The sequence below is a fragment of the Podarcis gaigeae genome, assembly GCF_964106915.1.
Source record: "Podarcis gaigeae genome assembly, chromosome: 1".
Classification (NCBI taxonomy): domain Eukaryota; kingdom Metazoa; phylum Chordata; class Lepidosauria; order Squamata; family Lacertidae; genus Podarcis; species Podarcis gaigeae.
Window position 1 is genome coordinate 59,392,504 of NC_139678.1, and position 13,876 is coordinate 59,406,379.

Genomic DNA, 13,876 nt, shown 5'->3' on the forward strand with positions numbered 1-13,876 from the left:
TGTTCATTCACAAATAAGGCCATGAACCGAATTCATACCCACTGTGGAGAGACTTTCCTTTTGTCTCCAAAGCATATTATGTTTTCTTGCACGCTATATGGTGTTCTAAAGCCTAGAGGTGAGTCTGAGCTGAACCAATTTTTAGTGGAAATGAAAAGCTAAGGGACAGAATAGGGTAGGCAGATGGTTAGAGTAGGTGGGGAAGAGAGATGTGGCTATGCTGGTAGCCAGAGATGAAGCACCTGGGGGCCAAATCAAGCCACCAGACCTGTAACTAAAAGGCAATAACTTATATGCTAGCCTTTAACTACTATGTAAAATTCATCAGAGATAAGCACTGTAACATAAAAATGGAGGCAGATGGGAACTACCCTAGGTAGCAATGCAAAAATGCAATGCAAGGGCAAGCTCTCAAGGGTTTTAATGTTTAACTAAATTATTAAATATCAAAAGTGCCAAGCAAAGAACCCAGAAGTCCCAGTTTAGGCCATTCTGACGTCAGCAGGATTATATCCGTGTTTAAAGTTAATCACATACTCCACTACCAGGCTTAATCAGGGCCTCTATTTGCTGTCCTAGCCACCAGACCAGAGCAGTTAAACCTATGTAAATAACAAAAAATATGAAAAATAAAAACAGAGCCAATTAGATTCATTAAAATGTGAATTTATTGCACAGTAAAATGAAAAAAAAAATCATTTTTCACGTCCACATGTGCCAGTGACTGTAAAATTTTATGATTTCAGTTCAACAAGTTAAAAGAGAAAAATCATATGCAGACTGTTCATTAGAGGAGCAAATATTTTCCCAAACTAAAGATTGAGTTGCTATGACTGGTGTTGGTCATATTAATTATTTCCATATATTCCGATGGTTTCCAAGTATTGAACATTTTATGTTTCATCCAAAACCTCTGACACAGCTACTACTCGTGTTCTAAAAGTTGCCACCCCAGCCAGAACACTGCAATAAATCCAGGCAACTTAAATGGCCAAATCATATTATATGACCCGTAAGTAACCAAAGTTTTGGAACAGTCATCCAAGATGTTGATCCATCTTAAATCTGTAATGTATACAAAAAGTGCAACTGAATTATTACTTTGTTGGTCTTAATTCTGCACATGTTACTGATTATAGTGAAGAGTCTGACCAACTTTAGAATTCGTAAACTTGGCGCTTCTATAATCTCACAGGTTCATGACAGCAAGAGCAATTTCTTAGAAAATAGACTGATTCAATTCAATCCTGCAATTGTATTCTGCATCAGTGCTTTTTCTTCTTTTCTGTTTAAACATTTAGTTTAATTTATTATTCGTGATTGTTGATTTTTCTAAAAAAAAATAAAAGCTATTGATTTTAAAAAAACAGCTGAGACTGTCTCATGTCAAACTGTGGAGAGGGATGATTCAAAACAAGGACTAAAATGTCCTTAATAAAGAGACAATCAGAAACCAAGAAAACATACTAAACTATGTAACTGGAACAATTTTATAATCATAATCATACTTTATGTGTTCAGTTTGAATTGTTTACTACTGTTGATATTACAGTAACATAAATCAGTAACATAATCAAAATAATTCAGGGAACCTGCAGAACTTCTGATCTTCAAGATATCAACAAGAGTGAGAGGAATCAAGCCACTTCTTCAAGCTTGGAGTTCGCTTCCTTGGATTCTACTTTTGAAACCTGCAAATCAGAAGTTCAAGCAACCATTTAACCTTTCATCAAGATCCAGGCAGGACAAAACTCCAATTAAGAGCTGAACTATACGTTATGCACAAATAACTGCATCAACTCCCCAACCCTTGTGGCTTTTTCTTCCAAGAAAAAGTGGAACAGAATCAGCAGGTGGGGTTCTTAGCCCTTCCAGCCCATGACTTCTCTACATTGTCTCCTGAAAGCTTGTCACCTAACACACTTTGCTTGGAAGACAAACATATCTCAACCTTCAGTTTAAAGCAAGGAGCCTGGAATATCTCCCAACAAACAGATCTGCTTGTGGGTAAAATATCACAACCAGTATTCCAAGCAGCAGGGAAACAAACTGAGAAGCACAGAAATGATTTTGTGAGTCAATGGACCCAATATGCTGTTCCAAATGGCAGACTGGGGTGCTTCCTTGTGAGCAGAACTACTGGTAGAGAAGGCAAACAAGCACCCCAGGCTGTTTGCCATAGCAGGCTGTGGCAATTCCTCTTGTGTGAAAATAGCTTAACTCATATCACACAAGTTCTGCCCTGTCTGTTCTCACCAATGGCCACTAAAAAACCATAGAACACTGGTCCTGAAAGACCTACATTGGCTCCCAGTATGCTTCTGAGCACAATTCAAAGTGTTGGTGCTGACCTTTAAAGCCCTAAACGGCCTTGGCCCTGTATACCTGAAGGAGCATCTTCACACCCATCGTTCAGCCCGGCCACTGAGGTCCATCTCTGAGGGCCTTCTGGTGGTTCCCTCCCTGCAAGAAGTTAGGTTACAGGGAACCAGGCAGAAGGCCTTCTTGGTAGTGGCACCCAACCTGTGGAACGCCCTCCCAGCAGATGTCGAGACAATCTTACTTTTAAAAGACATCTGAAGGCAGCCCTGTTTAGGGAAGTTTTTAATGTTTGATATTTTATGGTGTCTTTAATATTCTATTGGGAGCCGCCCAGAGTGGCTGGGGAAAAGCAGCCAGGTGGGCAGGGTATTATTATTATTATTAATAATAATAATTATAATTAGAAAACACCTTTCTCCTCTCCAACTCCCATAATGGTCACTATACATGCCCCCTCATCATGATGAGCATGTTCCCAATGAGCCACAGTTTCCACACTAAATGGGTACTTCCTTTCAACATTTCATAGCGCTGTCGTGGCGACCCATAACTGGAGCTCATACACTAGTGGTAGGAAATAGACTAGTATTCAGGATCTGAGCAGCTGCAATTGAAATTGCTGTACCAGGGTGTCTCCCTCTCTCCTACCCAGCAGTTACATCCCTTAAAGTCACTCCATGGCTCTGATAGGAAGAGAGCAGAGCAGTCCTTCTACGGCATCCCAAGGACCACGAGAGAGGCCTAGAAATGGTTTCATGTGAAAACGTGCACCTCGCTCACACCAACAATTCAACTCCATGCCAGTTGTGGCCTTCAAAGGGACACGGGCAGGGAAGTAGCCAGGAGTGAAAAGGGAAATACCAAGAGTTGCAGGGGTCTGCAAACGCATGGAATGTGGCTTTAGCTTGAGCCCCAGAAACTAGTTGAGTGAGTGAGTGGGGCAGGGAATAGGAAGAGGAACACTGGGCCTGCAACACAAATCATTCTGGTGTTCTGTCATGGATGCTTTAGCTGAGATTTTTGCATTGCAGGGGGCCGGGCTAGATGACCCTTGGGATTCCTTCCTACTCTACAATTCTAGCCTCCTGAATACATGAGGTATTAGGAATGTCATCCTTCCTGACAATTCAAACTGCTTAAGTTGAGCAATCCAGCTGCCAGCATAACACTTGTGTGCAGTCCAAGCTCCACATAAGGCTGCAAGACCTGGCAATATTGCCTAGGCATCTGGCAAAGGCTAATGACTACACCAATATACCGGGTAATTAGATACTTAAGCCCCGATTAATCATGCCCATAAATTATTACAGGCACAGAAAGATTTTAAAAATATGACCCAGCAATAACATCCAAACGAGCTCTCACTGAAGCAAGTAAGGTCCCCCCCCCCCTTTTGACTTCAATAAGACTGGGTCAGGTCTACGTTGTGGAAAAAATGATGGAAAAACAATACAACGCTTAAAAGAAAGAAAGAAAAGAAGCAGGGACCACATGGCATCTTTTATCTTGCGTTTCCAGGAAGTCAGATACTATTACAGCATGTCTGGCATTTCAGGGAGGTGGGAATTAGCATTTTATTGCATGCATAAACATACTATTAAAGGCAACCAAGGTGTAAAAATCTTTGGCAGGGAAAATGTGAAGGTGTTAACATTCCTCTGTCCAGCAAAAGAAAATACATTAAAATAATGTTACGGCTGTGACTGAAGACCACAAGCAAGTCATAATTATGATGCCTGCTTGATCTTTTCCATACCTTCCAGTACCTTGTCTTGGAACAGAACCATATCCAGGTCTAAAACTCCACTGACCAGGCTGAATGCTGCTGCAAAGAAGGACTTCAGCTACGAACCTAATGAACCTTGCTTTGGGCAAGAAAGCCAGTTCAAGCCCCACAAACGCTTATTATTATTATTATTATTATTATTATTATTATTATTATTATTTAAATCAAGGCCTTGGCTGGGGTAAGCTCACATTTATCCAGGTGTGAGAAATAGTATTGCAAAAGACAGAGGCAAAGAGGGAGCATGGCCATGAATGCCCACCACATTCATTACAGGTAAATTCAGGAGGGAGCCTAAGCTTTGCAAGACACATGTCTTCTCCCCACTCATGTACCCAAAATTGAAGGCTACATAAAGCTATCCATTCTGCCTGTACTGGAGGGGATGGACAATGGCTCAGAAGCTTCCTCACCCAATGGTCCCCACAAAAAAAGCAAGTTAGGAAATGGGTTTGGGACCCCTTAAAAGAGGTAGTTTTGACATCCACAGACATCAACCTTTGCTCCGAAAGCTAGATGATTGTAAACAAATGCCATTACTAGTGTAGGCTTGAACAGTGAGGAATCTGGACTACAGACCCCATCCCCCCTTTTTTTATCCCTGGCCATGCTGTCTGGAGCTGATGGGAGCTGGAGGGCCACAGGTTTTCCACCTCTGGGCTAAACTGTTGTGCAAGAAACCCAGATTCCAATCCCTGCTTGGCTATGAAATTTGATGGTAATGTCTGCCATGCTGACCAGCCTCAAGAGAAAGGGTGCCTATAAGATGCACAAAAGAATAGCTCATACATTAAATGAACTTCTGCTTGCTTATAAGGGTCTCCATAACACTTAACTACTTCAATATTTTGACATCCATTTCTATAGAATATTTTAGCTCCTTGTAATGGCCATTGTTTTCCCTCTACTGGAGATGTACATTACAGTGGTACCTCGGGTTAAGTACTAAATTCATTCTGGAGGTCTGTTCTTAACCTGAAACTGTTCTTAACCTGAAGCACCACTTTAGTTCAGCAACATCTGGAGGGTCAAATGTTCCCCGCACTTGGGCTCTGACATTAAATAAAGAACCGGCTCCCACTTACCTGTTCATCTATGCACCTGAATTGCCATGACCAGGCGGTATTATAAAGAAAGGGCCTTAGATCAAATCGGTTGTCATCAGGGCTATAGTCTGCAGCATGGTAGGATGGGGTGAGAATTGTCATTTTGTGTCGATTGATAGAATACATTCGGAAGAAATGCTTAACCTTGGACGCCACCTGGTGTACAACACACAAAATTTCAAGAATAAAACAACCTGAAGGTGCTTCACAACTGCAATCAGAATCCCAGATGAGAAAAGGGCTCTTAAAAGACGGATCTTTTTAGTATAGCATACTAGATTCAGCAAGAGAATGAGAATACATATCAGAGTATGTATCAGAACATACTGATTCCAAGCTTCCTCAATCGTGACTTGGCAAGATGTCTGAATTATGCCACTGCATCTCTCAGGGTTGAATTGATTTCACCTTATATATTCTTGGTCAAATTTTAACAATCTATAAAGTTCTTAAGCCTCAGTATCTGTGCTGAAGGACCTGCCAATGACATGTGCATAAAAAATGGACTCTGTCCAAAATGGTGGCCAAATTCTGTCTGACACACACAGAAAAAGAGAAAGTCTCCAACTCACTCCCAAATTCCCATAATACATCAATCTTGGGCCAATTCATTGATAAAATTGTCTTCCTCCAAATACTCATCAACCTCCTTTCTTCTGAATATATATAGCACTCAATAGGAATGGACACATCAGTCCATTTCCAGCCTGTGTCAATTTCACATATATATTTATAAATCAATTCTATTCTGTTTCCATGATAATTTGCTATTTTTAAAATATGTTTTTACAAATAATGTATTTAAATATGCAATAAAATGCAACTTTAAATATGTATTTTATCTCAACATACACATTTTAAAATACATTTCATCATAAAATATGCATTTTTAAATGAATTGTGGTATGTTTGATCTTAGAACAATTTGGAGAAATACAACATCTGAAAGATAATTATACTCTAATCAATGTATTAGTCTGGGAGTTGAGAATTAGGTCCTGCATTTGCTTAAAAATGCAGACCAAATGGAATTCTCTTCCTCCTCTACACTCAAAAGAAAACAAAACGACAACCTCAAGTCCTTCTGCCATTAAGCTTTTCCTGCAGCTGACAATTTCATTGCTGCAGCCTTTGAACACCATGCCCAACATTAGCACCCTGCCTGCAAAATATCATGCCACTCATCTCCGCAGCATCCCAACTCCCAAATCTCACCTCCCAACATGGGACAAGGGTTCTCATTACCTCTCTTGGAGTACAAATATCTTTCCACATTGTGATTAGCTTGCAAAACATAGTGTATGGTCCAGACTTGGCTATTTTCCTTAGTTTGCCATATACAGAGAGTTCAGCATACGTCATCCCCATGTCTTCCTGAAATCACACGGATTAAGATAAAAACCGTGAATTCCTAAGGAATTCAACCGAATCAGACCCATGATACATGTAGCCCAGTTATCATCTGTTCTGAGGTTGTCCGGGGACTTGGAAAAGAGACTTTTCTTTATACATGGCAGAATAAAAAGCAATTTGAATGCTCTTTCACGTATAGACCCAACTCTTTTCAATAAAAAAACACTAGCAAAGCAGAAAGAATGATTCCCATCCAACCATCATTTGGCTTCAATGGATGTCGACAAGTTTCTGAGGGGAAAAAACATCTTCTCTAGCCACTTTCTCCATAGCATGCATAATTTTCTTATCATGTCACCTCTTGCTCACCTTTTCTCTAACTAAAAATTCTCCAATTCTGCAACTTCCCTTCATAGGGGAGACGCTCTATCCATTTGATCATTTTGGTTGCCTTTTCCCGAACCTTTTCCAACCCTACAATATCCTTTTTGAGGTGAGGCGACCAGAATTGTACATTGTATTCCTGAAGGAGTTGTGGTGTAAATTTGCATGATGACACTGTGATGTTGGCCGTTTTCTTTTCAACTCCTTTCCTATTGATCCAGAGCATGGAATTTCCCTTTTTCACAGCTGCCACAAACTAACTCAGAGCTGTCAGACCAAGCCTTCTCGGCTGCGCAGAAGCTTCTCTCACTGACATCATGTCCAATACAAGATATTATAATTGAAATGCCTTATTGGTTTGAAGAAATAATTGAAGGAAAAGATGTGATGTTTGCACATTTGCATTGATTTGTTTGTGCTGCCTGAGTCACAAAACCAACACATAATGTAGAGTAATCAGGAACATTAATCAATCAAACAAACAAACAAACAAACAGCAGCTACACATCAGGCTTCCAAGGGGTTTTTGTAGTTGCTGTCCTTTACCTCATCTAATTGAGTGACCTCTCCTTTTATCAGGGGCTCCAACTCTGCTGTTGGTGGTGCAGACACAACACTGAAAAAGAAAAAGAATCCAGTCGGATTAGTTTTTTGGTATCCTTTGAAGAATTAGCTCTTCTTGCAAGGGGGAAGCTTACTTACATCAAGGACTCACTGTGTTTCCCTTTCCCCAGAACAATTATCAAGAGGGAGATATGACTTTCCAAGGACAGGTTTAAGTGTGAAGTCAAGGAAGGCCTTAAATCTTCTGTAAAGACTGTTGGTTTGAAACAAAGTGCTGTGCCGTTCAAAGGTAACCACTAAGCTATAACTCCCCTTCAAGTGTAAACAAATAAAGTTCTAGTTTTGTTGTAAAGGTGCCTCAATCTTACTTAGGTCCTCTGAGTTACATGAAAATGTCTGCTGTGGGAATACACAGAGGGTTTTTTCCAATAAAACATATTACCCAGCACCTATTTTAAGTGCGGGTGTCTGTCACATGCAGTTCCCACTATTATCTCCTTTGTGGTTTTGTTACTACTGAATGACAAGCATACATAAATTGTCAATCAATGTCAAAATGATGGAATACAGTTGGCCTCAGGAAACTATTTCCCATTGGTCAAGTAAGCTCTCAAATACAATCGTTCTTTAGGGTAAGCAATACTGTTTCTTGCTGGCATTCAAAAACAGATTGAAATTTAGTCAAAAGTTCTAATTGGGGTCAGACTTCAATCATACTAACATGCAACCATCATGGGAGAGTTTGTGGTGTCAAGAGTGTAGTCCAGTTTAAAGGAAAGTCTAAGCTTCATCACTGCATGTCTTACCTTCTGAGCGACGTTAGGTGAAAATTATTGATGCAATACTGGATAAAGCTGATCAAGTCTGTCTTCCTAATTCCACCAATAGGGTTGATGTCAGCACTGGAACAGTCATACTTTGTGAAATATCCACGAAGGCTGACAGACAGAACACAAGTATTTTTACTTTGATTTAATCCAGAAAGGAAATGAGAGAAAAAGGTCCAGATTCTTACACATTGTCATGCAACAGTATAAACATTTTAGTGGTTGTGTTCAACTAATGTTTATCCAGAGTAGACTCACTGAAATTCACGACCATGACTGTCTGAACAACTCCTTTCTTTGAAATTTCCACAGAAGGAGAATCTATTAGTTGCTTCAGACAAAACATGAGAAACCTTAGTATTCCTGGAATGACCCACTTCCCACTTTTGGTCAGCCCTGAACAGCTGGATGTTGTGCCATCATGGTGAGTAATAGTTGACAGATATTACATAACTGAATTAATGGACTCTACTTGATCAGTACAGTTTGCCATCCATTTTTAATCAGACATATCAAGCAAACATATTGAGAAAGTAAAAGGTGTGTACTACACGCACAACTTTCTCAATCCACTTCCTATATCCAATTAAATGGTTATGTATATGTTTTCAGTAACTGTTTAACTGATGTTAACAAAAGTGGAACAAAAGATAATGAGAAAGCAGAAACAAAACCCACAAGCTGATTGTAGAAAACCAAAATGCAGAGCAGGTAAACTAAATGATTGCTGAGGCACCAAACTGGAATATAGAAGAAAACTGGACAAGTTTTTGTTGTTGTTTTTTGAGATTAGCACTATGTTTTGTAACAAAACCCAAACCCATCAATGATATTTTTGTCTCTACCAGCATTTTAGATATCTACTGAAGTTATTTAGAGAGCTTCATTCCTAACCCCTAAGATGCATACCTTTCATCCACATTAGATGTTCCAAGCACTAGCAATCCACCTGGCATTCCGCGACTCCATAGGCACAGCTGTGCAAACAGGTAGGCAAGTACCATTCTTATCCTGGCCTAGAAGTCAAATATAGACAACCAGGTTTTAAGGAAGAAGGAATTCTCAAGTGGCAGGTTGTGGCAGGTCGAACAGTCTCAGCAAGAGGATATTAAGAACAGTATGAATTACATAAAGCCTGCGGGCCACATTTCCTTCTGGGGAACCTTCTGGGGGCCACATGCCTGTGGGGGGCAGAGGCCAAAGTGGGTAGGGCAATGAATGTCAGTAGGCTGGTGCTTACGCATAAATTCATTCACCCCTTTCTATCCTCCATCCAAGCAAGCAAGAGGCACTATCAGAGTTCAAGGACACATTCCAGCCAGGCAAAAACTCACAAGGACATGCCTAAGGAGGATGTGTGGCCGGGGAGAGTCTCAAGGAACAGACACAGAGGCCTGAAAGGCCATATTCAGCTCCCAGGCATGAGGTTCCTGACATAACAAAGTAAGTGGGAGCAAGGTCAGTTATTGGAATGTTTAGTAGATTACTCTGTATTGTAAGAAGTGCAAAAGAGCCAACTCCTCTTCCTAAGGACAGTAGGTAATAGATGTTGCTAGCGAAGAAAGAGAACTAAAATTGCGAGAAAGAGAAATTATATGATGTCAGTCTAAAGCGAGAGAAATCTGACTTCAGCAGCTAAGTCTACCATAGTCAGAAGAATCACCAAGTCTCCAGTAAATCAGTAGGAAAAAAATAAATATAGATAAAATCACCTGCACATTTTGTAGGGCCATATTTTCCGTGGCACTTCCTCCATGTACTTTATACTGGGGCAATCGTCCTGTTACGGCATTGAAAATGCTCCAAACAGCCTTCACAGCTCCATCTATGTTTATGTTTATATGATAACTGAGAGAAGAAACAAATACTTACCACCAAAGAAAACCTCATCAAGACAAAATTCATAAGTTTGCTTTAACATACTTTACTGTCTAACAAGAATTAAAGGCTTGGAGCCAAATATAAGTTAACCTAAGGAAGTTCATAGAAGGAAAGCTTCCTGTCTCCTCATCTAACCTGCAGAGGCCCCTGAGAATCACGAAAAGCCTGGCGAACAATGTTCCCCCCAGAGGCTTCTGGGGGAAGAGATTCCTGTGCAAAACTAGTCATGGTCCCCAGATGGCTTATTGAAGTTCACAGAATGAACACTTTCCATCCCCACCTCCCATAACAGTACCTCCTTCTACAATCTTCAAGACAACCCCCCCCAAAAAAAACCTCCAGAGAGATTTTAGGGGGCTCAGGCAACAGCTGTAGGGGAGAAGGCAACAATAAACTTTCATTTCATGAACTTCCTTAAATTCACTTAGCTCAGGAACCAAGCCAAAGTTTGTCAGGTGTTTAACTCACTGAAGATAGACAAGTTAGAACTGAATGTCACAGAAGACACTTTAGATTTCTGATTAAACTACCAAGTTCTCTAGCCTTGCTGACCTTTACAAAAGTTAATGTGCTTCCCCCCCGTCCTGCCCAGTTCTTACTATTTACACTTACTAAGTATTTGAGGCAGTCTAGTAACCAACCTTGAATTTCTAAAATACACCGATAAAATAAAATACTGAAAAACCAACAATACATAAAAAATACAAGCCAGAAGATGAAAATAAAAGCCAGAAATAATCTAGCAACATCTCTGACTTTACATCAACGATTTGCGGAGGTCTGAAGAAACAAATGTATCTTGACTGATGCCTGGAGACAGCTAACGTAGGGGCAACTATCTCCATGTGGAGAAAATCCCATACCCATACAAGGGTTGGCTCTTCCCTCCTGCGATTTCCAGCAACTGTTGCATACGCAACATGGCTAGTAGCTACTGCAGATACGTATCTGAACATAATGCCCCTGTCTAATGGTACTGCTAGATCTGTATCAAGGTTTTTAATCACAACCTACAGTTTATCATACATTTATCATTCATATACCTGCCTATCTCTTCAGCCAAACATTTGGCTCTGTTGCATGTTTCCTGAGAGGAGTTTTCACTAGCCATGTAGCAAGTTGTTAAGACACGTCCACAAAGTTCCTGAGGCTCCTTTGGTGTGTAGGCCTCATCATTTACTATTTTGCGCACATCGTCCAGCACACTCTGATCTGAAAACGGTAAGAAAGGAGGGAGGCGGGAAATGAGAGATGAACTGAGTGTATCAGAACTAAAAGCAGTTGCATCATTTCATAAAGTAACATAATTCTGTGTTGGTAAGTATTCTGAATACAGTTTATTGATGCTGGTAAGCTTACTTTAAACTGAAGGGCAAATATTTAATTTAAAGATGAAAATGCATACTTTGGGGGAAGTTATTTGAAGTAAGCATTTCTCCCTTTTTTGGAAAAGTTTGGACTCTTTACCACTCCTTGGTAGCAGAATAGAACTTCTTAAATGTGATTACATTTGTTCCAAACAATGTAAGTGATATGAAATTAAACCTGAGGGTGACAAGGCTGAAAATCAGATGGAGGTATTACTGTATATGCAGCTAATTAAGATGTACAAAGAAATGTCATGGGATACTGGGTAGGGAATCCAAAAGAATTATTGAACAAGAATGTAAAATGATAAGAGCGTATAACTGAAAATCTATAAATAAAATAAAGAAATTAAACTGAGAGAAATCAGGTAAACAGCCTTGGTTCAATAAAGGAGATCAATTTGCTTTTGGTTCTAACACACCAACAACACAATCCTATGCATGTTTAGTTGGATATAAATCCCACTGTGTTCAACAAGACCTACTTCCTTAGTTGAGTATGTTTTAAGATTGCAGTCTTAAGCAATTTGGGAGTATGATTCTAAGATGTGCTGATTACAGCCTAACACAATGTGTGACTCAAAAGATCAAAAAGAATTGTTTCCATTATTTTGAACACTACAAAGGGGCTAGGCCAAATTAAAATATTGACTCACTCTTGTTCCAGAGTCTTGGAATCTGGTTCCCGCTCTGTAAAAACAGATCCCCCCTTTATCTAAAGATTAGACTCTAAGTGCAAGACATACTTTGAAAGACATTTTCAAAACTGTTTTGCTTAGAACGCTGAGGTTTCTTGAAAGCTCCTCAGGAGCATCTCAGTAAGAAGACCACTAATGCGGGACTACCTTCTCTGAAAGACAACATGCTCAGACTACTGAACTTCCTCTGCAACATACAACTTCAGGGGAATGTTAAGAGTACACTCTCAGTGCTTGCCATATGCTCTAAATGAGCGGTGTGTGCGACCTAAGATAAGCCACATGATCCTCTGTAACATGCACAGGTTCTGGGCCAGCTGCTCAGAAAGGTTGCAGCTCAATAGTAAAGCACATGATTTGCATGCAGAGGATTCTTAGCATCCTCTGAGGAAAGTCCTCTCTTTGCCCAAGACTCTGAATGTTGGCTGTCTGTCAGTGTTGACAATACTACTGACCTAGACAGACGAGTGGTCTGACTCAATCTAAGTCAGCTTCATACATTCAACCAACGGATCGGAACTGGAAAGAGTTCCTGGAAAGTTTGAAAACAAATTATTTGTAAAAACATCCCCAGCATCTACAGCAGGGATGGGGAAGCTGTGGCCCTCCAGATGTTGGTGGACTACAACTCCCATCATCCCTCACTAGCCATGCTGGCTAGGGCTCATGGATGCTGGAGTCTAACAACATCCAGAGGATCACATCTCTGATCTATAGCTAACCTCTGGTCATCACAGCTATTCAAGTGCACTTACTTCCATTCTGTACTGCATAACAAACCTGAAGACACATGGAGTACACAACGCAGGCTGCAGAAGAACTGTCCACGCCACCACTAAGTGGCAAAAGAAATCCTCCCTTAACGAATTGCAACAGAGTGGGGGAAAGAAAGAAAACAGAACATTGTTGGCAACCAGGTATCTGACTATTCAGCCCACTGCTGCACAAACTATATATCCACCCTAATCTTATTCACTTCTGGCCAGCTGTGGTCCCAAGTCTCCCTTCTCAGATCAGAATTAAAATGCATAGCTTTTCTCATATGATTTTGGAAAGTGCAAGGGGAGAGGTGACAGAACAAGGCCCCTTCCGTCATTTGGCTGAGAACAACTCCCATTTGACTCTACCCTTCTCAGAATTTATTTCTCCTGTGCTCCTTCCGGATAATAATATTGTTACGTAATGACTATCATCATCATCATCATAATCAATTTATCATTCACCTTCTAAGCAACCACCTCAAGGTGATGTACACAGAAGATAACAAAAACATCCAATATGTTTGTGAACGGCATGAAACAGTTGGTACCGGAATGCCTTCCTCATTCCTTTCTCCTTATGCATCACGTCTCTTATACTGTAAGGCTGCGATCCTAACCCTAATAAAACTTACTTCTAAGTAAATATGGGTAGAATAGCACTGTAGGCCTTTTGTCTTGTTTCTGGCTGATTTACTTGGAAGCAGCCATATTACCAGAGTGTACTGAACATGTGGTTCTGAAGTAGGGGTGGGAAACTGGCACAATGATTTCCACCCATAGACTCCATATTTATTATCAGGCAATTCAAGGTGCTAGTGCTTTCCTTT

At 40.4% G+C, this 13,876-nt stretch overlaps 1 protein-coding gene across 1 annotated transcript in view; it reads right to left on the reverse strand.

Moving 5' to 3' along the window:
- Positions 1 to 650: 650 nt before the first annotated feature.
- NADSYN1 (NAD synthetase 1) overlaps positions 651 to 13,876 on the reverse strand; it is a 29,932-nt gene continuing 16,706 nt past the window's right edge. The window contains exons 13-21 of the mRNA XM_083750291.1: positions 13,044 to 13,146; positions 11,267 to 11,435; positions 10,055 to 10,190; positions 9,252 to 9,358; positions 8,322 to 8,453; positions 7,498 to 7,567; positions 6,460 to 6,588; positions 5,194 to 5,370; positions 651 to 1,691 (exon numbers count right to left, since the gene is read on the reverse strand). Coding sequence (XP_083606417.1) covers positions 1,638 to 1,691; positions 5,194 to 5,370; positions 6,460 to 6,588; positions 7,498 to 7,567; positions 8,322 to 8,453; positions 9,252 to 9,358; positions 10,055 to 10,190; positions 11,267 to 11,435; positions 13,044 to 13,146 — 1,077 coding nt within the window. The 3' untranslated portion in view covers positions 651 to 1,637. The remainder of the gene's footprint in view (positions 1,692 to 5,193; positions 5,371 to 6,459; positions 6,589 to 7,497; positions 7,568 to 8,321; positions 8,454 to 9,251; positions 9,359 to 10,054; positions 10,191 to 11,266; positions 11,436 to 13,043; positions 13,147 to 13,876) is intronic.